This window comes from Aulonocara sp. 'chitande type north' Nkhata Bay, linkage group LG4, assembly GCF_057382095.1.
Source record: "Aulonocara sp. 'chitande type north' Nkhata Bay isolate Kocher_YH1m ecotype deep benthic linkage group LG4, A_spYH_male_GT1.1, whole genome shotgun sequence".
NCBI lineage: Eukaryota > Metazoa > Chordata > Actinopteri > Cichliformes > Cichlidae > Aulonocara > Aulonocara sp. 'chitande type north' Nkhata Bay.
In genome coordinates, this window is record NC_141347.1 from 37,159,653 (window position 1) to 37,184,101 (window position 24,449).

At 46.4% G+C, this 24,449-nt stretch overlaps 1 protein-coding gene across 1 annotated transcript; it reads left to right on the forward strand.

The window, feature by feature from the left end:
* LOC147333268 (zinc finger protein 646) lies at window positions 1-24,449 on the forward strand. Its single transcript, XM_086290349.1, has 5 exons — window positions 1-175; window positions 8,374-11,168; window positions 11,700-12,809; window positions 13,801-14,663; window positions 20,383-24,449. The coding sequence occupies exons 2-5, from the start codon at window positions 8,593-8,595 to the stop codon at window positions 20,805-20,807; spliced, it is 4,974 nt and encodes a 1,657-aa protein (XP_086146475.1). The 5' UTR covers window positions 1-175; window positions 8,374-8,592; the 3' UTR covers window positions 20,808-24,449.

Consider the following 24,449-nt stretch of genomic DNA (forward strand, 5'->3'; position numbering starts at 1 on the left):
CTAGCAGCGGCAGGAAGTACGCTGCTGAAGCGGCGGCAGGGGGACCGAGCCAACAACCAAAAGTCGGTGATGAGCAGGGGAGGAAAAATAATCATGCCTAATCCGTGAAAGTGGCTCATTTTGCATCTCCGCGCCGTGCATCGTTCACCCTGCGGGCGCAGAGGCCATTTGAGGGGTAAGTGTGCGCTGCGAAACGCCTCGAAAACGCGGTTTTCCATCAAAGGGGGCCGCGGTGTGTTTGTCGAGATCTTTGTGTCGCTCCGGACTAGCCTGGGGTTGCTAAGGCTAGCTGGGACGCTAACCCCTGCGAGTTCCTGCAGCTTCTCCTCGCTTGTGAGTAAAGTGCGGGCTCTCGGTGGCGTGTGCGGCCCAGCCACGGTGTTTTTGTGTGTCTGTTTGTGCTTTTCTTGTGTTGAACTTCCGTTATACCCCCTTTCTGTCATAGCGGGGGGTTGCTAACGGGCTAGCCGCGTGCTAACGCTAGCGTTAGCTCGGCCGTGTGTGCGTGTGTGCGTGCGCGTGCTTTCAGCGCCTCTTCTCTACAAAATGCGTCTTATACAAAGACGGAGACGGTCGGGACTCACTCCGCCGTCAATCTGCGTCGTGTTTCGCTCTGTGAGCCCCGCTCGGCCCGCAGCTGGAGACCACCAGCGGGCTCCGTTTGCGGGGCTAAAACGCGAGCTAACCCCCGTTAGCTGGGGGAAAATGGCTCGCTGCTCGAAAGCCATTTTCCGAGTGAGATGGGGTCTCAGTGAAAGTGGGCTGATGGCTGCCGGTGATCTACCGGCTCTGTTGGGAGCATCACATAGGAAAACAGCCACAGGCGTCTCCCCCATCGCTCACCCCGTCCTCCTCCAGCGGCGGAAAGCTGCGGTCTGGAGGAGGAAATGTCGGCCGGGTGTCGAGGAGAAGATGCCCCGCTTTGTCCCAGCAAATCCCGACCGAGAGGAGACAAGCCAAGGTCAGGGAGCCCCGCTGCGCACATTGGAGGCAGACCTGCCTTCGCCGGGCAGAGAGGAGCGGGGAACACCGCGGCGGGAGCGAGCGCAGTGGCTCTTTTGATCCTGCGGTAGTTTAACGAAGCAGGGCGGTTTGTTTACATGATGGAAGGAAAAAGTGACAGGCTGCTGATTGGCTGCCGCTCCCGGGCCCGATCACATCCCAGTGTGAATGAGACCCTTCGTGTGGAAAACCTGACCCACATTATCGCCGTGGACGTCTCTGTGAGCAGCCTCGGGTCCGTACGTGGGCTCCCAGCCACAAAGCGGCTCTGTTAAGTGTTAACAATGTGTTGCAGTTCAGAGTAATCCTTAAAGAGTGAAACACCAGATGGGCGCTGAGTTTATCTATTTATTTATTTATTTGTACAAACTGGGTGAGAGGGGGGTGGCCCACAAAAATTCAGTTGTTTATTTTACTTTTAGTGGAGAGGTGTGTAACTACACAAACGTTTAGATATGATACAAAGTTGGGTGGAGCTTCTGTCCACTCTGTGTGACATCATATGAATCCATGTGTAGAAAAACTGTATGAGCCTGAGTGTCAGGTATATTTTTAAACTTTCATTTGTGTCATTATTCAGATATTTTCTGTTTCAACATGAAGAAAATGAGTTTGTTCTTTTCACACAGGGGAAAAAAACTGAATAGGATCTGAAATGTTGAGAGTCACTCGGGCGGGGAAAAGGTTTCGTTTTCCTGAAGATATCAGATATTTTTGATTTGCTGTAACATGAAAACACAAGTTTCTAAAGCTGTGATGCTCGTGGGACGGAGGTGAAATCTTTGGTTCAACTATAAGTTCAGAGACGCAAAGCAAAAGCAGGAAAATTAAATGTGGACACTAAAATCTCAAATAACTCTCTCTCTCTTTGTTATACAGTTTCTTCCTTTTAATTGGATTTTGTTGAACTGAAAGGGTTTGAAGCAGATTGCTTGACTTGGTCCTGCATAAATTCACTTTATTGATCATATACGAGAGAAAAACAGTCTTTTTGTCTGAAAAAGGAAGTGATGCATTGTAAAAATAATTGCTGATTTTTCTTTTGAGTAATTGAGCTCTAATCAGTGTTTAACTGTTATTTAATAATATGCAAATCTGAATACTGTAAGATAAGCCACATGGTCAAACATGAGGGCTGTATTAGCCGTTATTCTCATTAGGTAGGTTGTTCATTGTTACTTCATTAAAAAAAACCTCAAAGCTGAAAGTGTTCAAATCAATTTCTTTGCCTCCAAATATTCACTTTATTGATCATGTATGAGACGGAAAAGCAGCAGAGAGGGAATTTGACTTTTTCTACAGGAATTTGATTAAATGTGATTATTTTCAGTGTAGTCTCTGTAAATTTGTCCTCTGATTATTCTGTGAAGCACTCGGAGGTAAACGTGCAGAATGCATTAAAAAATAAAATGCAGATATTCTGAAATAATTTATTCTCGATCATGCGCAGTTTGAAGTAATCTGAGTGTATTACAGAAATATTCCAGCGTCTCCTTTAAGTTAGTCAGAGAAACTGAAGCTCAGTGAGGATCTGAGATCCACCGTGGACCGCACACACTTCAGCTGTTTGATTCATGCGAGCGACAGGTAGAGCTGCGCCTACCTGTGGCTGATGGCAGAGCGCTAACAAGACGGTTTAAATTTCAGGTCCCTCTTCGTGTTTCAGATTCGCCTCGACACTCAGCCGCAGCCAATAAAGCATGAGCACTCTGTGAGCGTTGGAGAGTCGAATCACTGATATTTAAATGGAGTGTGTGATTTGTTCTTGTTTGTAAAGGAGAAATAAATTTGCAGCGCTTTAATCTGCAGTCTGTGTGACTGAACAGCGAGGAAATGAACGCCAGGTTACTCTGTAATGAAATCACGACTGGCCTGTTTCCCTCGCCGGTGGCGTCTCCTGTCGCCTCTGCTACTGCCGTGGGCTTTCTTTGTCCTCACATCAAACATCTGGCCGAATGCAGCACCTCCTCCCTGTTTACTCCCCCCGCTCCTCCTCTCCATCATTAAAACTCGTCGCAGTGGCGGTCTGAACATAACCTTGGCATTTAAGGGCGACCTGCTCGTTTCCGTTTATTCCTGGACTCTGCTACAGCAGCGCGATTCACAGAGTCCCTGTTTAACACACTGGGAGGCTTCACGCTTTCATGTCTTATCTTCTCCTCGATCGTTTCCTTTACATGAAAGTAACAGAACACGCTCAGGTGTCTGCGTTCATCCTAACCAGCACATATTTAGGCAGAGAAAATGTCTCGCTGCCATATTAGAATAAAAGATTTTATTAAATTTGTAAGAGAAAAGTCTTAATGTAAATGAGCTGGGGAATTTTCAGCGATTTCTAGAAAGCAAATTTTTGCCTCATTAGGTTTAAAAAAATAAATAAATAATAGAAATGCGTCCACATCTTCTGTTTGGCTGTCCCAGCTGGACAGCTCTGTGACCTCGTAGAGATGCAATGGCATGAAAACACTGATAAACTGAGTGTCAATCAGTCTGCAGCCTGAACTTGGGGCTCTCAGGGATTACTGTACATACAGTAGGCTCATTATTAACTTGGCTGTGTTTAAAATGGACATCCATCAGTAGAGCAGGAGACACATGACAGGAAGTAATGGGCAGGCTGGTTTTAAACACGTGGCTGGTAACAAGTCCATCTCTCCTTTACATGTCGGTCATGTGTTTTACTTCCTCACACAGAGTGGACAGTAAGTCGTCAGCGATGCAGTGTCAGATGCTCCGTTTCCTACTGAGAGTCTGACAAATACGTTGAAAAAGTCGTCTTTTTTTCAGCTGTTTTTTTTCTTGAGTAACGACTCATCAGTAAATGGTCCTTACAGATGTGCCAAACTTTATTAGCAGCTACTGCTGTCGTCTTTATCCTGCAGTAAACATGTTATGTTCTGCTGTACAGTTTTAACTTCTATGGGAGTCTATGGGGACTGAGGCACTACTGCCTCTGCTGGACCCCAGAGGAACTGCAAGGAGAAAAAACAAGAAGCAAAAAACAGAAAAGTGCCCGAGTTCACAAACGAAAAGCTTCATAATGATCAAGAAGGATGATAAAGATAACAAAGTCAGCTGAACACGTTGATGCACCGCAGCTCTGATAAACACAGCACTCGCCTGCTCTGAGGCGATGATGCTGGGTTATGTGCAGGAAAAGGCACCGATCTGGTTCTTGTGTCCCCGCTGGTGAAGGCATCGTGCCGCCTGTGGGCTGAGGTGGGGGGCTCTGCAGGTAAAAGCTCTGCAGGGAGATGTAGAGGAAGTTTCCCCTCACATCCTTCACTCGCTCCTGCTGCTGTTTATTTTCCTTGCTGCCTTCCTGCCTGTCAGACTGCAGCTCGTCAGCGCCTCCCCTCCTCCTCCTCAGGTTACCTCTCCTGCCAATCAAACCCTCCTCCACACCTTTATTTTCCACTGCAGCCCCCCACCCCAACCCCTCCTTTTCCCCCTCTTTCTGTTTTTCCCCTTCCTTCATTCCTTCCCCTCCCCCACGCCTCCCCTCGTGTCTCACCTCGTTTCCTGCTTCCTTCCTTTCTTTCTTTGTTCTTCTGTTTCTCGCTCATTACCGGTGAATCTGTTAATTGCTCATTAATGAAACGACTGTGGTGATAACGGTACGACGGTAAATATTTTTGTGTGGAGATTGGCGTGTTTTTCTTGCGCAGACAATCCGTCTCTGCTTCCTCTTGAATCGTTTTGAGTTCCTGGACCGATTTGTGCTGCTCAGCTCAGGTTTTCATGCTCATGTTTTATATTTGACAAGTTGTTGGATGTTTGTTGACTAAATCACTTAAAGCTCCAACCTGCAGCACCACATTTGAGACCCGGGTGACCTCTGTCCTCTCACAGGTAGCTCACCTTTAATGAGACATGCACTGATCAAACATCCGTGGTTGATTGGGTATATTTGTGTTGATCAGTCCTGTAGTTTAGCCTCACCGCTGATATATTCGCTGCTGACTGGGTGCTGTTGGGTTTTAGAGCAAGTTTGTTTAGCTGAATTCCCATAATTCCTCTCTGTTCAGCCAAAGAGAACATAAACACAAACCCGAGACCTTAAATCCCACCTGATGACCAGGTGGTGTCCTCGTAGTGCTGACGCTATCGCCCGTGACGGCTTGTAAACCGTTTGATCCTCCTTCCTGTCAACGCTCTTTTCCCGTTAGCCAACATCTGTATTCCGGGCCTTTTCCTGCTCATAGAGATTCTCCAGTGGAGACTACACACATAACTGTGATATGTTATTTAACACAAATCTGGGTGTTTCCTTCTTCACGAAACGCCTGAGCTGTGGTCCATAAAGTTAAGCTTTAAGATTTATACTGTCTGCTGCTGCATCACAGTCGGCAGTTTGAAGCTGAGGTGGTGATGTTTACGTAGGACCCAGCTCGGCGGTCCATTACTATGTCTAACAGGAGGTTTCAGCCTCTCGGTTTGCTCACATTTAAATTAAGCTGAAATCTCAGATCAGTCGTTATAGACGTTGTTCTATAAAACCATCGTAAGCAAAGGCTGGTTCAGTTGTAATGCCATCAGAAAATCTGCCCATGAGACCCTTTGTGTTCTAAACGCTTCAGTTCCTCTGACATCCAGCAGAGGCAGCAGAGAGCCCGTACCCATTGACCCCCATGTTAACAGCCTGATACACAAACTGTGTAGGTTTATGTATATATTTCCTTTTCATAAAGTCCTGCACACGGAGACGATGTTTGGACTGTGGCTTTGGAGGACTTTATTTTAAATGATTTTTATGGGCTCAAATTGTGGTCATAAATATTTTGTACTTGTAAATCAGGATTTGTATGTGTAAAAAAGATTTGTGTGTGGACTTAGCCAAAAAATACGTGTGAAACTCTGCACTCAAGTTTCAAGTTACAAGTACGAATTTTGACCACAATTTGAGCCCATAGATTTTAAGTGACAGCCAAGTGACAGTTCTTTAACTCCCCCAGAAAACGTAAGAAACAATATTTTACATTTTCACTCTTAAAAAAGAATAATTCTTTGAGGCGTCAGTTGTAGAAAATCTAAATCTGTGCGTCTCTGCTGTGATTCATGATGTTCAGATTTGTTCATATGCTCGGTTATTGACGTCACCGACGTTATGAACGGTGTTTAAGCCAAACACTGGCCGAGGCTTGAACCTGCAGAGATGAGCTCGTGTTGGAGTTTTATAGGGATCTGTGTTATCAGGAGAAACCTGGAAAGTCTTTGAGCGGGCCTCGAGCCAGTGTTTGAACCCAGCTGTGTGTAATGAGATGAACACGAACGGCTGCTGTAATCTGCCACAGATTACAGATTACACATGAGCCTGTTAAAAAGGACGCAGACACTTTAATCCCACTGAAGGATCTGTTGAACTGATTCCTGATCAGTTTGTGTCAGACTTCCACCAAATGTCTCACTCAGAAAAATAATCACAAGCATTTTAAACTATTTTTTAAGATATACTTTTGTATATTTCTGCGAGTTGTGGTTTTGGAGAGCACATTTTAACGAGCTGTAGTTAAATTTCAGTCGTTTCTGAAGTGGAGCTGTGGCTTTTGTAGAGTGAGGACGTTTGAGCTGTCGGTGAGCTGTCGGTGGAACAAAACGCGACACCTGAAGGCCAAGCTGACCGACATTTCCTCCACTTGTGCTTCTTTAATCTGGAAAATAAGGGAATTCTCTATTTCCCAGTGAAACTCGCTGACAGGTGCAGCGCTCACTGTCACGCGATGTCTGGACAAACCTGAATCTCACGCCTCCACAACCAGCAGAAACACAGCAACTGCTCCTGGAACCATACAATAAACCGGAGCATTTTCAGTCCCAGCAAACCCAAACAGGACCGATTCATCAGCAGCATCAGCACGTCCGCTTGGACTGCTTTCTTGTCTTTAACCGACTGAGCCTGTCCTCTTTAAGTGTCTCATTTTCTTCTCACACTTGGCCAAAGAAGCATTGAGTTTGTGCCATGCTGCCATCCATCCATATTTCACAAAATCCACTCCTCCTCCTGCATGATGGGTCTGAATTTAATCCAAACAACAGTGAATATTTGTGGGTATTTACTCGCATTGTGCTCAATGCAGAGGTCCCGTTTGTAGTTTTATAGGCAGTGCAATGCACAGTGAGGCGGATCAGGTCCTGCATCACTGATATTCTGGTTTTTCAGTCATACATGTAAAGTCCAACTAATCTGGACTTTAGAGGTTCGGTCTCTGATCGGTTAGACTGCATCCCACTGGGGTCCTAACAGAAAACACAAACTATTTGATCGAGGCAGATTTTAATCAAACTGTTGTCTAATGAGTGAAAAATAAACTTTTACATTTTTTCCCTTCTCAGAACATAAAAGTGATCCAACCGTTACTGACACGGAAAAGCAGCACATTTTTCAAACTGGAAATTGATGTTTTAAATATCAAAATAGTTTCAGAATATTTCTCTTAAAATATAAATGGAGTTGCCTCACACATTGGAGGGGTTACACAAGTTTTAACAAGTTGTCACATTCAAATAAATCGGGAGGTTGAATTACACCTGACGTGTTTCCTAAAGTTTGGCCTGCTGCTCCGTTATCATCGTGCAGATCAGGTGGTTTTCTGCTCTCACCCTGCTGTGGCGACTAGGACTGGATCAGGTTTACCTGACCGTGGGCCGATCCATTCACAAGTCGGATCGTCCTGTCCAAAATTCGCAAGATAGAAGTCACTTTTGAACAGTATGACCCAAAACAACTGAGACCATGAACTACAAGACATTTTTAGAGATAAGCTAAGAAATTAGTTTCTATAAGATGGGAAATGTTTTTGCAACCACAGGTATCGCTGTCTGATGGCCTTCAGATAACATGAAGATTTAAAGCACTTACCCACTGCCTTGTTTTTTTTCTGACAAAGAAGTTACATCCATTTAATGGTCATTTATTGGTATAATAAAAAAAATGATATTTTGTTTCTAGAGTCTTCCAGTTAAACTAATTTGAAATGTTTGGTCTGACACTTTATTAAAGCTACAGCTGATGCTTGTGCAACTGTGCTACTTAATTGTTGTGGTTAGCAAGCTGCTAGTGATCACTCGGACTATTGCTGATCCTTAAGATCACCATCCACAATTTCTATATCCAGCTATAAAATTTGTGATGCAAAAGCATAATAAAGAAAATTAAAATGATAACAGAACCTAGGACCAAACTATTTATATTAAATAATCTTTGTAGGGCTTTCCTGAATATCCCAGTCATTTTGAGATTCTGTTATAATCAATAGCAAATAGCTGAAACTTAAACTGAGGGACCTGGACTGAACTTCGAGATTTTAACAAAAGATAAGTAGGTATTTGAGTAACCTGTTTTCTTTTTCTTCTTCTTTTGTTTCTCCACAGTGATACCTCATTGGCCGGTGTGACCCCCGCAGGCCTGCCACCTCCCGGGGTGGGTCCTGATTGACCTGCGCTGACGGCTCCCAGGGAGAAAATGGCCTCCACTGCTGCCCTCAGCTAAAGAGCTAAGCCCTACAGTTTCCTCCCCCACCTCCTCAACATCACTGTTCATTGCTCTGTTGTGAACCGTGATTCCCTCCAAACGATTTGCTTTAGAGTACTATGGCAATGCATGATATGAGTCGTGCCAAGGGTTTCCCCTGTAAAGAATGTGATATGGTTTGCCCGAGTACTCCAAGTCTTCTAGAACATATGAAAGCACATTATCAGCAAGAAGAGACCGGTCGTTTTGAGTGTGAACAGTGTGGACGAATTTATAAACACGCAGCTAGTCTAGCCAATCATAAAAAATCTCACGAAGTTGGATCATTCCAGTGTCCTGTTTGTACACGTACGCTGCCCAACGCAGTAGCTTTGAAAAATCACTTACGGATCCATACTTTATCCCCTAGTAGTGCACACACAGAGGAAGAAAGCGAGGAAGTGCCCGAAGAAGCCGGCCACGACGAGAGGGACTACGGTCTCACCCAGGACCTCTCGGACGGGTTTGGGCGCTCCCATTTGAACAATAGTGGTATGGGACATAGTGTCCTGCAAAGCCACGAGACAGACGAACACGGAAAAAAAGGCTCCCCTGAATCTGACGACGCTTGGGACAGACCTTTCAAGTGTGATCAGTGTGACAGAACTTACCGGCACCACGGTAGCCTGGTGAACCACAAGAAGTGTCACCAACAAGGAACGTTTAAGTGCTCTGTGTGTTTCAAACTATTTGGCAACCTGGCTGCCTTAAACAGCCACGAGAGAACTCACTCGAAGTTCAAGACCCCTGGGGCCTCAATGGTGAGCAGCAGCAGTAGCAGCAGCAGCCTCCACGACTCGGAGCGCAGCACTGGCACTCAGTCCTCTCAAAGTGAAGACACTACCACCTGTTTCTGCCACCTCTGCCAGGTAGCGCTGCCAAATAAGGCAGATTTCCAAGAACACATTCTGCTGCACAACACTGCTTCACCTACCCTCAGCCTGCCACGGAGTTTTCCAGGCATCATGCCTCATAATCTGAGTGCTGTTCGATCCCCGGCATACACGCCGGCGCTGGGGGACCCTCTGCCTCTGCCTCTGCCACCAGTGCCGACTGAGAAGAGGGGCCCCTATGACCCCATTATGGGCCCTCCAGTCAACAACCCCATCTATACATGTGCATACTGTGGCGCAGGACACCCAGATCTGGAGACACTGAAAGTCCATTATCTAACTCATGATCCCCACCCTCCCTCCCATAGTCAGGACAGCTCCATCCTCAACTCGGAGACTCTAAGTTCTGGATCCCAGAGCTCGGTGGCCTCCCCGTCAGGAGGTCGTGTGCCCCAGGCTAATTCTCCAGATGATGAAGAGCGGCGCTTTAAGTGTGGGGAGTGTGGCAAAAGTTACCGGCATGCAGGAAGCCTGGTCAACCACAAACGCTGCCACCAAACGGGCCACTACCAGTGCACCATCTGCTGTAAGCAGTACCCTCACCTGGCAGCACTACATAGCCACCTACGAAGCCACAAGGGTCGTCCTTCCAATCAGCCTATTAACAATGACAGCAACGACTGGCTATCCCCAGAGCCCCTGACTCTGGACTCGCAGCAGAGCTACGTCCAGGAAGGTAGTGGTGCCACCACTCCAATCTCCCTGCCAGGAAATCTCGGCGAAGCTGCCCACTTTGTACCAGATGGAGGCCACAGCAGTGGGCTAGACTCTCTTGAGTTCCATGATCGCTTTGATGGCAGCTCACTCTCCCAGAGCAGCTCTGCTCACCGGCAAGCCGACCGACACGTATGTGCCGACTGTGGTGAGATGTATGGCGATGTGTCTGGCATCAAGTCGCACATGTGTCCCCGCCGTGGCCAGCAGCAGCAGCAGGCCAATATGTCCAATGGTTTTATGGGGAATATGAACTACCATAGCTCCAGTGGAACCTCGCTGCCTGCTGGAAGCTCCAGCAGCCTGAAAGAAGGCGGCAGTCAACGACAGTATCCTCAAAGTGGAGGCAAGAGAATGGGAAGCAATGACAAAGATGACGATGATGATGGAGAGGTGTATCAGTGCTCAGTTTGTGGCAACCACTATGCTAGTTTGAGAGCTCTCAGAAGTCACCTGCGTAGTCATGCCAACAACCCCACAGGGCCAGGACCCTCCAACCTGCAGCAGGACTGGAGGATGATCTGCTGTACCTGTGGCCAGACTTTTGCCAGAAAGCAGGATCTCCTGAATCATCAGTTAATCCATGGGCCCCAAAGGCCAGATGGTCAGCAACAGGGTATTGCAGGGAGTTCAGCCAACGGCAACGAAAAGATGGATGGCCGGAGCCACATTTGTGTTGACTGTGGCATGTTTTTCGCCGATCGCCACCATCTGATCACCCACCTGTGCCCTGGGAAGAATCGAGGTAACTCGATGAACAAGCCCGGCCTAAATGGAGCCAAAGGGATGTCTGGAGGAGAGGGCGTTGGCGGTGGTGTCGCTGGAAGAAGTTGTGACGTTGGCGCAGATGGACGTAGGCCAATGGTCGATCAGAGTGACAAGCCCCACAAGTGTGACCAATGTGGGCGAGGATACAGACACCCATGCTCTCTCCTTAACCACAAGAAGTCCCACAAGACCGGTGTTTTCCGTTGCCTTGTCTGCCAAAAACGTTACTACAACCTGCTGGCTCTCAAGAATCACCAAAGGACCCACTTTGACTTAAAGAGGTAGGTCTTCTGCCAGTTTCGAATGTCTCTCAACAAATTCTTTAAAAAGTTAACATTAGAAACAGTTAATGGTAGTGCCTACTGGAGGTCAAATCCAAAATTATCATGTTACTCTTGTTTTGTAAATAAAGTAAAGACGTTAATAAAGTTTTGTTTATTTTTATATAAATTTTGTAGCTATTTTACAGTTATAGGTACTGAGCACCAATTGAGGCATGTGACAAATTAAAACTGTTTGGCTAATAAAGATCTCATTCTGTCAAAGTGAGTTTTTTGACTTTAGTTGGCAAGATTTATGGATAACATTTTCATTGGTTTTCATCTAAACTTTGAAGTACAGGAGAATTGTTGCCAAAGTAGGTAGGGGTCTGAGGCTAGTAAAACTGCTGAGAACTGCTAACCTTATTAAGAATCTGACTTAGGCCACCCTAGAAATACCTACAAAGTGTCATTTTGCTTTTGAAATGTACTGAAAGAGATATTGCTGTTTTTTGTTTTTTTTTTCTTTACCTTTGCCTATTTTTGCTACAGGCACAAGTGTGAAGAATGTGGCAAAGCCTTCAAGATCCAAAAGCAATTGATCAACCATCTCCGTCTCCATGAAGAACACCGAGCCAAAGGCCTTGTTCGGACCGGCCCAAACGGTTCCCGCTTCCAGCAGCCTGACCCATCTCAAATGCAGACTATGAGAGGGGAGCCATCGAAGGGCCAGGTGATGGGGGTCAAATACAGCCACCAAGGGTTCAAAAAGCCCTACTCGTCAGCCGGTACTTCCAGACCCCAGAAGTTTGATCCTGCCGAAAGTGCACGGCGGCCGTTTGCCTGTGAAGAATGTGGAAAGACTTACCGCCATGCGGGCAGCCTGGCCAATCACAAGAACCTTCACAAAATTGGAGAGTACCACTGCAATGTTTGCAACTCTACATATCCGAACAGGCTTGCAATGAAAAACCACCTTCGTCTCCATTTTGCCCAAAAGAAGCACAACTGCCAAGAGTGTGGCAAGGGCTTCCGCACCCAAAGGCAGCTCGCTACCCACACTACAGCCGGCCTGTGCAAAGGCCCACAAGGCCCTGGCGCTCAGATGGATTTCGAGTGCGACGGCTGCTGCGAAGGCTTTGCCACAGCTGACGAGCTCGCGGCTCATGACTGTCCAGCCCAGCACCTGCCTTCATCGTCCTCCACCAACACCTCGACAACCATCAGTACCGAGAAGAACTCTGTAGACATGGACTCTGACGAGAGGCCCTATGCCTGCGACCTATGCAGCTGCGCCTACAAACACGCCAGCTCCCTGTTGAACCACAAGCACACCCACAAGACCGGAAACTTCAGGTGCAACTTCTGCGACAAGCCCTATACCAACTACATGGCTCTACGCAACCACATGCGCATCCACACGCAGCGGAAGAAGCACATCTGCCACACATGTGGGAAAGCCTTCCGACTGGCCCGGTTCCTCCGCAACCACCAGAAAGTCCACGAGGAAGGCGCCACCCCGTTTGGCTGCCCCACCTGTGGGAAGAGTTTCCAGGGGAGGTCCGGTCTGGCCAGGCACCGCTGCGGGGACAACCAGGTAGGCATGGAAGTCAGGAGGAAGGCCACTGCACCCACGGGAGAGGGCGAAGAGTGTCGGTACACGTGAGTTCTCGTCAGTTGTTTGTGATTCTTCGAAGTTGAAACAAACAAATAGTGAAGATAAATTTAGGTCTCTACATGTCTATTACAGGTATATGATCTCCAATCCGGCTTCCTTGGGACCATACGCGTGCCGGAATTCGGATTTTTCTGAAGTTTGGACAAATTGAATTAGTGGAGAGACCAGATAAGTCAACCCCGTTTGCTTACAGTTAGCATATATCAGACATTTTTAGGCTAGCCTCAGTCAAACATGTCATGTTCAGATGTACTGTTTACATGCTTTGTTTTTTTCGAACTCTTTAAGTAGTATTTTGTGTGCAGCATATTGAAGTGTTGATGTTGTGTGTTCCTTGCTTCTGTTCTGATTTTGATTGCAGTCTTTGTGTTTATTCTGACACTGGTTAGCTAATAGATTAGGAACTGCAGTTATGTGATGGGGCTGTTGCATTTTGATGTTCTGAAAGGGAAGATTAGGAAGTATTTGGAGCTAGCTGCACTGCACATGTCCACAGGTCACCAGTCTTAACACCTACAGGAGTCTTGATGCATGGTAGTGGTTCTTTGGGCATGTTTGATGGTTTCTCATCACTACATTCAGTATCCAAAGAAGGCTGAGACAGAAGGTTGTTTTATTTGTGCAGTGCAGGGAGCAGCAGATACCTTCCAGTTCCCTACACTTGTTTCTCCATAGTGTCTCCCATGTCCCTCCCTCCCTCACCCACCCAGCAGTCCTCTCCCCTATGACCTGTGTAGAAATCATTAATGGTACACCACTTTGTAGACTTCTTTGAAAGCTTTGAGCCGGATTTCAGATCATATACCTGTATGTGCAACATCCTAGATGATGACTAGTAAAAATACTTGAAATACTTCTCCAGAAAAAGTGGTAACCAGATGAATTTGGCTACAGCATTGAAATCGGACATCCATGTTCCGTTGCTAATCTCCTTCCTCTCTCCTCCACCCCTCTTCTTTGTTTGTCCCTGCACAGATGTGATCAGTGCGGCCGTTCCTACCGCCATGCCAGCTCCCTCCTCAACCACAAGAACACCCATACTGTCGGCATCTACCACTGCGCCGTGTGCCTCAAGACCTACTCCAACCTGCTTGCCCTGAAGAACCATCGCCGTATCCACTCTGAGACGCGGCGCCACCGATGCCACGACTGCGGAAAGGCCTTTCGAGTTTCCTCCCAGCTCTACAACCACCGGCGTGTACACCAGAAGCAGCGGGAGCTGACCTGCCGGTCCTGCCAGCGAGCCTTTCCCACGCAGGCTAGCTTCAGGCTCCACATGGAGATCACTCATGGCCAGACACCGCAGCCCCGCCAGCCCAGAACCCAGCAGCCCCGCCCAGGGGGCTCCCAGGACCTGGGCTGGGGGTCAGGCCTGGACCTCACCCTGATGCAAGAGCAAGGACTCAATCCCAGCAACGTCGCCAAAGTCCGCGGCCAAGGGAGCAACAGCGAGGTCGTCAAGTCCCATGTCTGTGACCAGTGCGGTCGCTCGTACCGCCACGCCAGCTCCCTGCTCAACCACAAGAACAGCCACAAGACCGGGACCTACTTCTGCAGCTCATGCCAGAAGGAGTTCCCCAACCTGATGTCCCTGAAGAACCACCGGCGCATCCACACTGAGCCCAAACGCTACCAGTGCCCTGACTGCGGGAAGTCCTTCAGGGTGTCCACTCAGCTCATCTGTCACCGCCGCATCCACACCAAGGAGAAGCCGTTCTCCTGCCAGCAGTGCGACAAGCGCTTCTCCTCCAAGTCCAACCTGAGGCACCACATGAAGGTGCACTGGAGCGGCTCATCGGCGCCTCCACCCATGTCCATGAGAGCGCCCAACTTCCTGGGTATGCCTGGCGGCCCCTTCATATAAGCTGCAGGGTGAGGGGGGGGGGAGGTGGTGGTGATGATGGTCTTAGTGGGGCTGGGGGAGGGGGGGGTCACATGCCGAAGATTGTGGAGGTGCCAAAAATGTAGCGTAGCCTTCCTCATTGACCATGTGTGGCTGTGGTGTGTGTGGAGGACAGACTGACGTGACGCCCCACACACACGCACGCACACACAGACACACACACACCCTCACAGAGCACTATGCTGCCCCGCACGCTGACTGACAGGCAGACTGGACTGACCCCCTGCTGCATGTTGCCTTGTTATGTTTCCCTGCCACGGACTGGTGCACCACGAGGCCGCAGCCATCAAGCTGCACCCAGATGGAGCGCGGGAGTCTGATTGGTCCTGTTTCTGATGGTGTTTACAGGACGTTTTCTTCCCGTGGCCTTCGTCACAGTGTTTCTAATCTGGTCTGGAGAGACTGTTTTGATCAACAGCGTGCAGGCCAGATTCGTGTTTTGTACCTTTATCCTTTTGGCCTGGAGGCAGCAAGGACTTGTGGGAACTTTTAGGACTGAACATGGACACTTTGGACTCAGAGGGACTGCTTTAAACGTGTGTGTGTATGTGTGCGTGTCTTCTTGTGTGTTGCAGCGGTGACCACTTCCTGACTTCTTGTTCACACGTGTGGACCCGGAGCTGAGAGACCGCTGCGGCTTGCGTGCGGTTTAAAATGGCCCTTCTCCCGTAGCGCCTGAAGTTTGATTAAAGACGTGATCAGTTTTTAAAAAGAGGGTTTTCAGACTTCCTGTAGCGCGTCCTGTTTGTGAACACGCTAATGCTGTGAACGGAACACGTGTCATATGTTCAAACCAAACGTTCTCATGTGAAAATGACTGTTGGAGTGGTCGTGGACCATTTCACCGCCCACTAATGGGCAGCGACAGGGCGTCTGTGTAAGATGAAGAATCACAAGACGACTCCTTTTAATCTGATCATCAGCTGATTGGCGTTTAAATATTTTTCCTCAGGCCTCCGTCTTATCACACCAGCAGAGTTCATACCTCAGTCTGATTTTATATCCAGTTTTTTATATTATTTAAACTTTATTTAAACGGGGATGTTCGTGGGTTGGTCCGAGCTTTCATTTAGGAAACTGTACATGCAGCGAAGTGTCCTGATTTAATTTCACCTCTTTGAAGCAACAAAAAAGAAAAGAGAGAATCTCCTCCTTTCATTACGTTTCCTCACCAATCAGCAGACAGCATGACACTAACAGGAAACAACCCGATCAAAGTATAAAACAACACGGAGGAAGTCCAAGTCCACCAAACTAACTGAATGTATTCAGACATTTGCACCAAGTCGAGAGTAATACGTTATGTTTCGGTTATAGTTTGGGTCTCGTCTGCCTCCACGTCAGCCTCACGAACCGTTAAAAAGTTAGCGTAGTTTAACAAAAATCATATAACAAAGGTTAACGGTGCCGCCGTGTCATTGTGTAAGAACGTTGGTCTACACACAGCCGATCACTACACATCGTTAATTATCCTTTCACTGTTAAATATTAAAGGTTAATTAACTGTCAGTATTTTAAAACGTTTGCTTCCTTTGCTCGAGCTCCTACAGATTTATAGATCAGAGACTTCCTGAAGGAGGAGGTTGGAGGAAACACTCAGGAACCTCAGCAGGAATGACGGCTGCTTCCCTTATTTCTCGTTTTAGGCGTCGTTTCATTTTCAGTGCAGGGGGAAAAAAACCGTTTTGGTGGTTGAATGCGTCAAATGGTTCAAAGTGAGTAAAAGACTCGGAGCTTCCAAACGACCTTCGACCTCACGACGGACGCTAAAATAAACGTGTCAGAGAGTGAAACTGAATCCAGCTGTTTGGAAACAGACATGTCGAGTTAGTGTTAAATAATCGTGTTCACGAGATCCACTCTTTCAACCCCAGAAGGATTTGTTTTTAACAGATGGCATTAACGCAACAAACCCATGGACTTCCTGTCTCACAGGGGCGCTCTCGAGCTCTTCCAGAATAAATGAGACTGTGGAGCTGAAAAGCACTCGTCTGGTTTTAGGCAGAAATCCTCGAGACGGTAGATTCACTTCCATTTTTACAGTTCTTTTAGTAAGACACATTTTTGTGAGTGTGATGTCACAGCGCCACGAGCCAGAAGCAAACGTAGCCGGTGTGATGTCACCCATTTTCTTGCTGCCTCGCCTCCATCTGAACCGAAGGTGTTTAATAAGGAAAGAAGAACGTTTTATTGGTGTCTGCAGGTGTCGCCTCCTGGTGGTCATCATGTAGAGCGCAGTTTTAAGGCATCTTTTTAAACTCAGAAGCTACGAGCAGCTTTTATTCCTGCGGGTCACAGGAAGTGGAAATCTCAGCAAAAACCAATAAAAATCCTTCAACTTTCATTAAAAAAACACGAGGGAAAACAATCCCCTGTGATCGATCTCCATGACAACACTCAGACCTCTTTGCTGTTTGCAGTGAAAACGACCCTCCCCTGCCCCCGGTGTTCAGTAGGTGTAACTGCAGCGTAAAAAGCTTTCCGGAAACCAACAGCTCCACCTTGAACTGTCCGTTCTCGCGCTTTACGTCCACACGTATGAACAGGAAGTGACCCCTCCCCTCCTCTCTCCAGCCCCAGTAAGTATGATAAAACAAAAAGGCGAGGCCTGAGCGGCGGGAGGCGAGCGGCTGTACGAACTCGACGTTTCTGCAAGAAGGAAAAAAGATGACAGATCATGTAGTAATTCATTTATTTATATTATCATTATTATTAACACTTGTAATGGACAGCGCTAGTGTTTAGGATGTGAGTTTAGAGCTGTGTTGATGTAAACACCCCGCCCTCCTTTTACCCACAATGCCCCTCTCTGTGGACTCCACTGAGGACCTGAAACACGCCGGAGACGCTCTTCTTGCCTTCTTTCACGAGTGATGATGTGACGCTCCTTCATCCCTCTCTTCTTCCATATTTATCTCCTCCTCCTCTTCATCAAATCAGACTGAAAGGGACGCCTCGGTGTGCTCGCCGACCTTTCTGTTCCTCTTTATGGTAACCTCCTGTATTTATTGGTGTTTTGTTCCTTTTTATTTAATTGTTTGGGAAGCGTGTGTGTGTGCGTGTTTTCAGCACTGGTGCTAGTTTAAAAAGAAAAGTTAAAAGTGAAGCCGTGCAGTGACCGTCAAGTGCTGTAGGAGTCCGTGTGATCTAGAACACAGAAGTAATAAATGTCCATCCTCCGTCTGGTTGTCCTCGCCATGCCTGCTCTTCTCTGTGTCACACTTTCCGCCTGCATTTCAACTAGTTTGTAGAGAAGAAGAAGAGGACTGGTTTGGCACAACTACTACTCCCCGCCCCCCCAACCCCCACCCCCTTTTTTTTCTTTTGTTTGAGTTCTAACTTTTGGTTTCCATGCATATATATGTAATGCTTACTATACACTTTTATAAACTATGTTTTGATAATTCATTTCGTAACAGAAGATCTTGTCCATAAACTATAACCCTACTGCTGAGTACTGAAAATAAATAGCTGAAAAACACAGTGACACTCGGTGTTTTCACTCCGTCCACATCGACGTCTCTCCCGGCACCTTCACTGGTGTTGGCAGGAAGTTGGTGCAGAACCTGCTGAATGCATCTCCAGCTTTTAGTATCAGAGTGCAGACGGTCTGAAGGTTTTTACAGCGTCAGTGAAGTAAAGTTGTTTTCACACGACTATGAGTCTAATGTTTGTGACACACACAGCTGCTATTACCGTATTTTTTATTTATTTATTTATTTTTTGGACCTTAAGGCGCACCGGATTATATGGCGCATTAAGCGAAACAAAACCGACTCATTCTTCTTGCTTCCTCCACTTCTGTACCATTGATTCATTAATGCTGTATTCTATCACAGCAGCTCTGTTCCCGTGTTGTTGCAGTAAATTAATGACTAACCTCGTATTGTGGATGAATAATCTCAGTTGTTCTGACTGAAGTTTGGTCCGTTTACAGCATCCTGCCATGTGATTGCATTTGTCTCTAACCATCAGGAACCCTCACATTAACTTTTATCGAGTGGAAAGAAGTTAGCGTTCATCCTCCAGCTTCACTGTGTTTATGCTAACATAGCTGTTTCACTAGCGATCATGTAGCACATCATTATATACCAGCTAGCCCAAGGACCCAGGACCCAGATTCCTCCGTGAGGCTCCAACAATCCATCAAGCAGTGCGGCTTCGTAGCTACCAAAGTCGTACTAAAACATTTTTTTGACAGATTTTTGAGCGCCGTGTAGCACATAAAATCGGTTCAAGGTCAGTAAGCACAACCAGAATTCATACATAAGGCACACTGTCAATTTTTGAGAAAATAAAGGATTTTAAGTGCGCCTTATAGTGCAGATAGTACGGTAATAAAAATCCAGGTTTCACTCACTGAAGGAAAAACTGCAGTTTTTATCCCATAAATGATGTTTGCTCATTATTAGATGTGTTTAATTACTATTAATAAGTTACTCTGAGTCACAATGATAATTCAGCATCACTATGTTGTTAATGTAAAAGCTGACAGCACAGAGTTATGAAATGTGTGACAGAAACTTTAAGGTTTTTCTGTGTCATCACTGATGATTTTGGATCTTTGGACACTTCTCCCCCAGGAAACAGCCGAAGGTGTTATCATTAAGTTATCATTAGTTCATAATAAGAGCAAACATACAGCTTTGTCGGTTAAAAGACGATCGAGTCGCTGATGTATAAATGGGTTTTTTGTTTTAAGGCAGGGGTGGGGAACTCCAGGGCCGGTGTCCTGCAGGTTTCAGATATCACCCTGAATTAAATGAGTTCATTAACAGGCCTCTGGAGAACACATGTAAATCATCTGTGTGGATCGAGGACACGTTTAAAACCTGAGCACATCGACCCTCGAGGCCTGGAGTTGGACACCCCTGATTTAAGGCACCAGTAATTATGTTTGTTAAATGAAATGATTTTGTAATTTTCTGATGTTTATCTGAGGATTTAATTCATGTGTTTATTTTCTGCAGTCTAATGTTGATGATGACAATCTGATCTTTAATTCACACTAAAAAACATAATCACGTAATTAAAGTGTTTTAGCGTTTATCGGACATGTAGTCGTGTGACACGTTTGTAGTTTATCAGTTTATAATGAAACTCTTCACATCCTGTGACTTTAATTCCTTTTTTAGAAAAATCTCACGAGCGTCAGAAACGTGATGCCGTTCATTATGGTCCTGCATATATAACCCATGTATGTGTTCACGTGGCTCACACCTGTGCAGGGCTTTGACAGCTGAGGAGACAAGATAAGAGGTACGGAAGCAGCCAATCACAGGAGCTGCAGGCAGTGCGTGACAGGCGTAACACAGGTGTTACTGTTCAGATATTTCCCATCAGTGTTACCTGAAGGAAGCTCGAGATGGTTGCACAGCACACTCCCTAAAATAAACCCTCCGGCTTTGCTTCGTATTCGGCCGGTCGTTCTCGTCACTGACTTGATAAATGTCACACTCGAGCCGCTCGTTTCAAAATTCCAAAGAGAAGTTTGGAGGCTTTGGGGGTGTTTTCCAGCTTTTCCTGGTTGGAAAATTGGAGTGACAACATAATATTCCGACTCTGTGATTGGCTGATCTGACAGTGAGCTTCAGAGCCGACAGACCCTTTGTGGGTTACCCTGAACTGAAACCTTCGTGTTTCTCTCCTCCCAGATCTGAGGCCGGTGGTTTCGAGCAGCAGCTCCAGGAGCTTCGTCTGCGGCCAATGCGGTCGCTCGTACCGCCACGCCAGCTCCCTGCTCAACCACAAGAACAGCCACAAGACCGGGACCTACTTCTGCAGCTCGTGCCAGAAGGAGTTCCCCAACCTGATGTCCCTGAAGAACCACCGGCGCATCCACACTGAGCCCAAACGCTACCAGTGCCCTGACTGCGGGAAGTCCTTCAGGGTTTCCACAGCACTCATCTGTCACCGCCGCATCCACACCAAGGAGAAGCCGTTCTCCTGCCAGCAGTGCGACAAGCGCTTCTCCTCCAAGTCCAACCTGAGGCACCACATGAAGGTGCACTGGAAGAGCCCGCTGCTGTCCAGAAGCCGGTCTTCGGCCTTCCTTGCCGTCTCCTCCAGACCTTTCTGACCATCCGGCCTCGCAGTTCTCCTCTGAGCTCGTCCAGTCTGACAGACCCGGACAGCATCGTCTCCTCCAACATGTTACGACCCTGCTCAAAAGCCGCAACATAAAAAAGGCGACGAATACCACACCGGACTAGGTGTGGCCAATTAGCACCATCTGAGCACATTGAGGAGATTAGGGGCTTGCTAGGGGCGTAACAAACAATATGACCGTATAATTCAACCTCAATTTAATCCTTCCGGCTGAAATCTGAACTAAGATCCACATTCAGGAAAGTTTCCCCAAATCATTTTGTGATGTCACAGTTCAGAGGGCGAATCAGCAGAGATCCTCACGTACCTGTTAGCTGCCTCGGCTGTTATCCTTACATTAAACTAACGGAGAGCTTGGTGCTCATTGATTGGCTGGACTAACCGTGTCAGACTTTTGGTTTACATCTGGTTTCGATTTTTTCAGTTCCTGTCTGGTGAGATTAGGGCACCAAAACCTGATGAGGCTGAGGTTCAGCTTAGATTAGCTAGACACAGATGTCCTGTGGTGGATGGACGACGTGGCTCGGCCAAGCCGTAAATATGGTGGTGACGATGGTAAATGGCCTGTGTTTGTATAGCGCTTTACTAGTCCCTAAGGACCTCAAAGCGCTTTACACATTCAGTCATTCACCCATTCACACACATTCACACACGATGACTTATAATGATCTTTTAACAACCTGCTGACATTTGAAGTGGCTGAGTTGAAGCAGCGGCCTGTAGTTTGTGTAGTTATCAGGCAACCTGATGATCTTTGTTAGCCAGTGTATAACTGATGGATGTCGTCCGTTGGTTTCTGAATGTTTGAAACCTCGTTGTTGGCGCCGTGTTGGGTTTGAAGTGGCCATATTTGAATAACAGCTGGGTTGTTATCACAGACTGTTTGGGGAGTGTCGCACAGACGGAGTTACCTGCTAACCAGTGCTCAGTAACATCCAATGAACAATCTCAGATTTCACTGTGCGCCTAAACTCTTGCCCCGCCTCCTCAGACCGTCTCTTAGCAGCAGACGTATTATTGGTCTGAAGCCTCACAGACAGCTAGCAGCCACAGCCGCCTGTGTCACCATCCATCTGTCAGTCAAAGAGGCCACGCCCCCATACATAGCAGACCACATAAAACTGGAGCCATGCAGCTGTTTAGTTGTCTCTAGTGGATGTTAGAGAAAGTGCAGGTCGCCTGCGTTGCCCAGGAAGTGTAAAACTAAATGTTTAGCATTTCCAGCGTTTCTTTGATAGAATATTTCATCATGTCCACCAACTGCAGCAGATTTAAGCAAGTCAGAGGAAACTGAAACCCTCACAGCTGGTGTTCAGGTTTGCTGTGTGACGAGGACCTCTCCGGACTTTTGCTCCTGGTGGGAACTCGAGTTCCTCCCCGGCGATACTAACGGTGCTCAGGTCTTTGACCCCGCCTCAGACAGACCTCTCTGACGGTTGGCATGTTCTGGCTCCTCGGCAGCAGACACCAGGGGGATTGTGGGTCTTTTTAAAAATTTTTCTCAGTGTTTCTGATTATTGCTAAGGATGAAAACTCATCATCTTCCTCAGCTGTTGCTGTACCCCCGAGGGGAGGCTGAAATCTGACGTGTGGTTTGTGAACTTTCTGGAGGCCTCTGTTCACCTTCCTCCTCACCTGGTCCCCAAAATAAAATCCAGTTAAATATGGAGGCCCAGTGCTGTCACTTCAAAGGAGAAAATTGATCTCGTAATAATAATAATTTTTTTCTTATAATGATGTGAAGTTTTCTATTTTTTTCTTTGTAATTATAACATCAAGTAACTGTTTAGGTTTAGATGTTTGTAGACGAGCTCTGGTGTGTAAACTAAAGCTCTGATAGGTACTTAGGTGATTACTATTAGAGAAATAAATGACGTCATACTGTGTGATAATCTGGAGAGTAATTTGTGAGATTATATCGGTTCATTTATCTCCTCGTCTGGATTTTGAGGTTTTTTTCTGTGATAAATCTGAGAGAAACGGATGAAACGCAGAAATGCTTCCCTGCACGCGTCCATCAGAGGTTGGACGCCACTGTGGGTTTCCTCTGTGGACGAAGCTGGTGTCAGGAGCCACGCAGTTTTGTCTCTGAGGAAAATCAGTGAAAAAACAGACAAGCAGAGACAACAGTGCACCCTCGACTTCAGTCAGACTAACTGGAGTTTGGACCACAAGCCTGTGACTGTCAGACACAAACTAAGATGGAGAACACTGACGGTACTGATGTGATGCGTTTGTAGCTGATTCTTTAGGGACTTCCTGCTCATCTCTGTATCTCTGTGTCTATTTCCTCCCGTTAGCGCTGTGTTATTCACGGTTTTTACAGTTTTACATTCACAGTTGACCCTCTGCGTCTTTACAGCTGTCTGGTAACTCGTTCATGTCTAATTAAAGCATAGTGGACCCAAAACCGAACCTTGTGGAACTCCCGTTTTCTAATGTTCGAGAGACATGAAATAACGTGCTGCTGTAACCTCAGAGAGCCGTGAGAACACGCGAGATCAGGTTGGTTCAACCCAAGTATTAGTGTGATTAATTACTTGTTTAGATTTAGACTTTTCTGTTGTTGCCACTTCCACCCATTTGATAAAGCGGGTTGGTCAGCGTCTGGAAGCCTGCCGAGGGGCTGTACCCCTGTCATATGTATATGTTTTGGGGATGCCCTGTTGTCCCAGACGTCAGGGGTGGATCTAGAGACATTTCTTAGGGTGGCAAAATCAAAGCCGTTATTTTACACACTTGCAGGTGTTACATCCTTTAATATGAATTATACACTGTTATAAAACATCAAATGCAGTAAGTATACACACGTTTCGTATAAATATACTCTAACTTTTTCTTACCCCACATAATTAACCATTTCAGTTACATAAAATGTGAATTTTGATTCTGTGTTTAGCCTGGATGGTCTAAGCAGCTTGGAAAGAAAGCTTGAAAGAAAAAAAGCATCTGGGCTTCTTTTTTTAAGTTTTCTTGAAGACGTTTCATTAAAGAAGCTTTTTCAGTTTTAAGCGCAATTGGTGGAGAGTCCCAGATTTTAAGCCCTATGGGAGTGTCCGCAAGAGGGTCATGGATCCCCTATTGGTCCTCTACCTAATGGGGGGGTCCATGACTGAAGAAGCTTCTCGAATGAGAGGTGGGACGTCCAGACTTTTCTTTCCATGCTCCTTAGGCTACAATGACCTGGATGGATGACTGAGAACCTTCACAAACATAGCCTGTATCATAAATTAAGCATGCAGAACATATAGAAAGCTACATTGTTGCTTAAATTTACACAAAATGTCAGAAATCTACAGCATCATGAAACATTTTTCACCAGAACTGTAAACCTATTTTTTCATGATGTATGAGGTTAACCCTCCGGGCTCCAGGGTATAACTGCTCATTATTTACTACAGTTTGATTTTACCTTTAACAATATTTTTGCCTCACATGTCTGAATTTACAGTTATTCTTTCATTGACACATTGTAAAAAAAATAAAAACCAAGTAGGGAAAAAGTTCTATTTTTTACCTGTTTAGTGAATCACTTTCATAACTTTAAATGCAAATATAAACTGTAAATTTTATTAACTTATGCACACATGTTGTAAACAATAAAGTTATACGA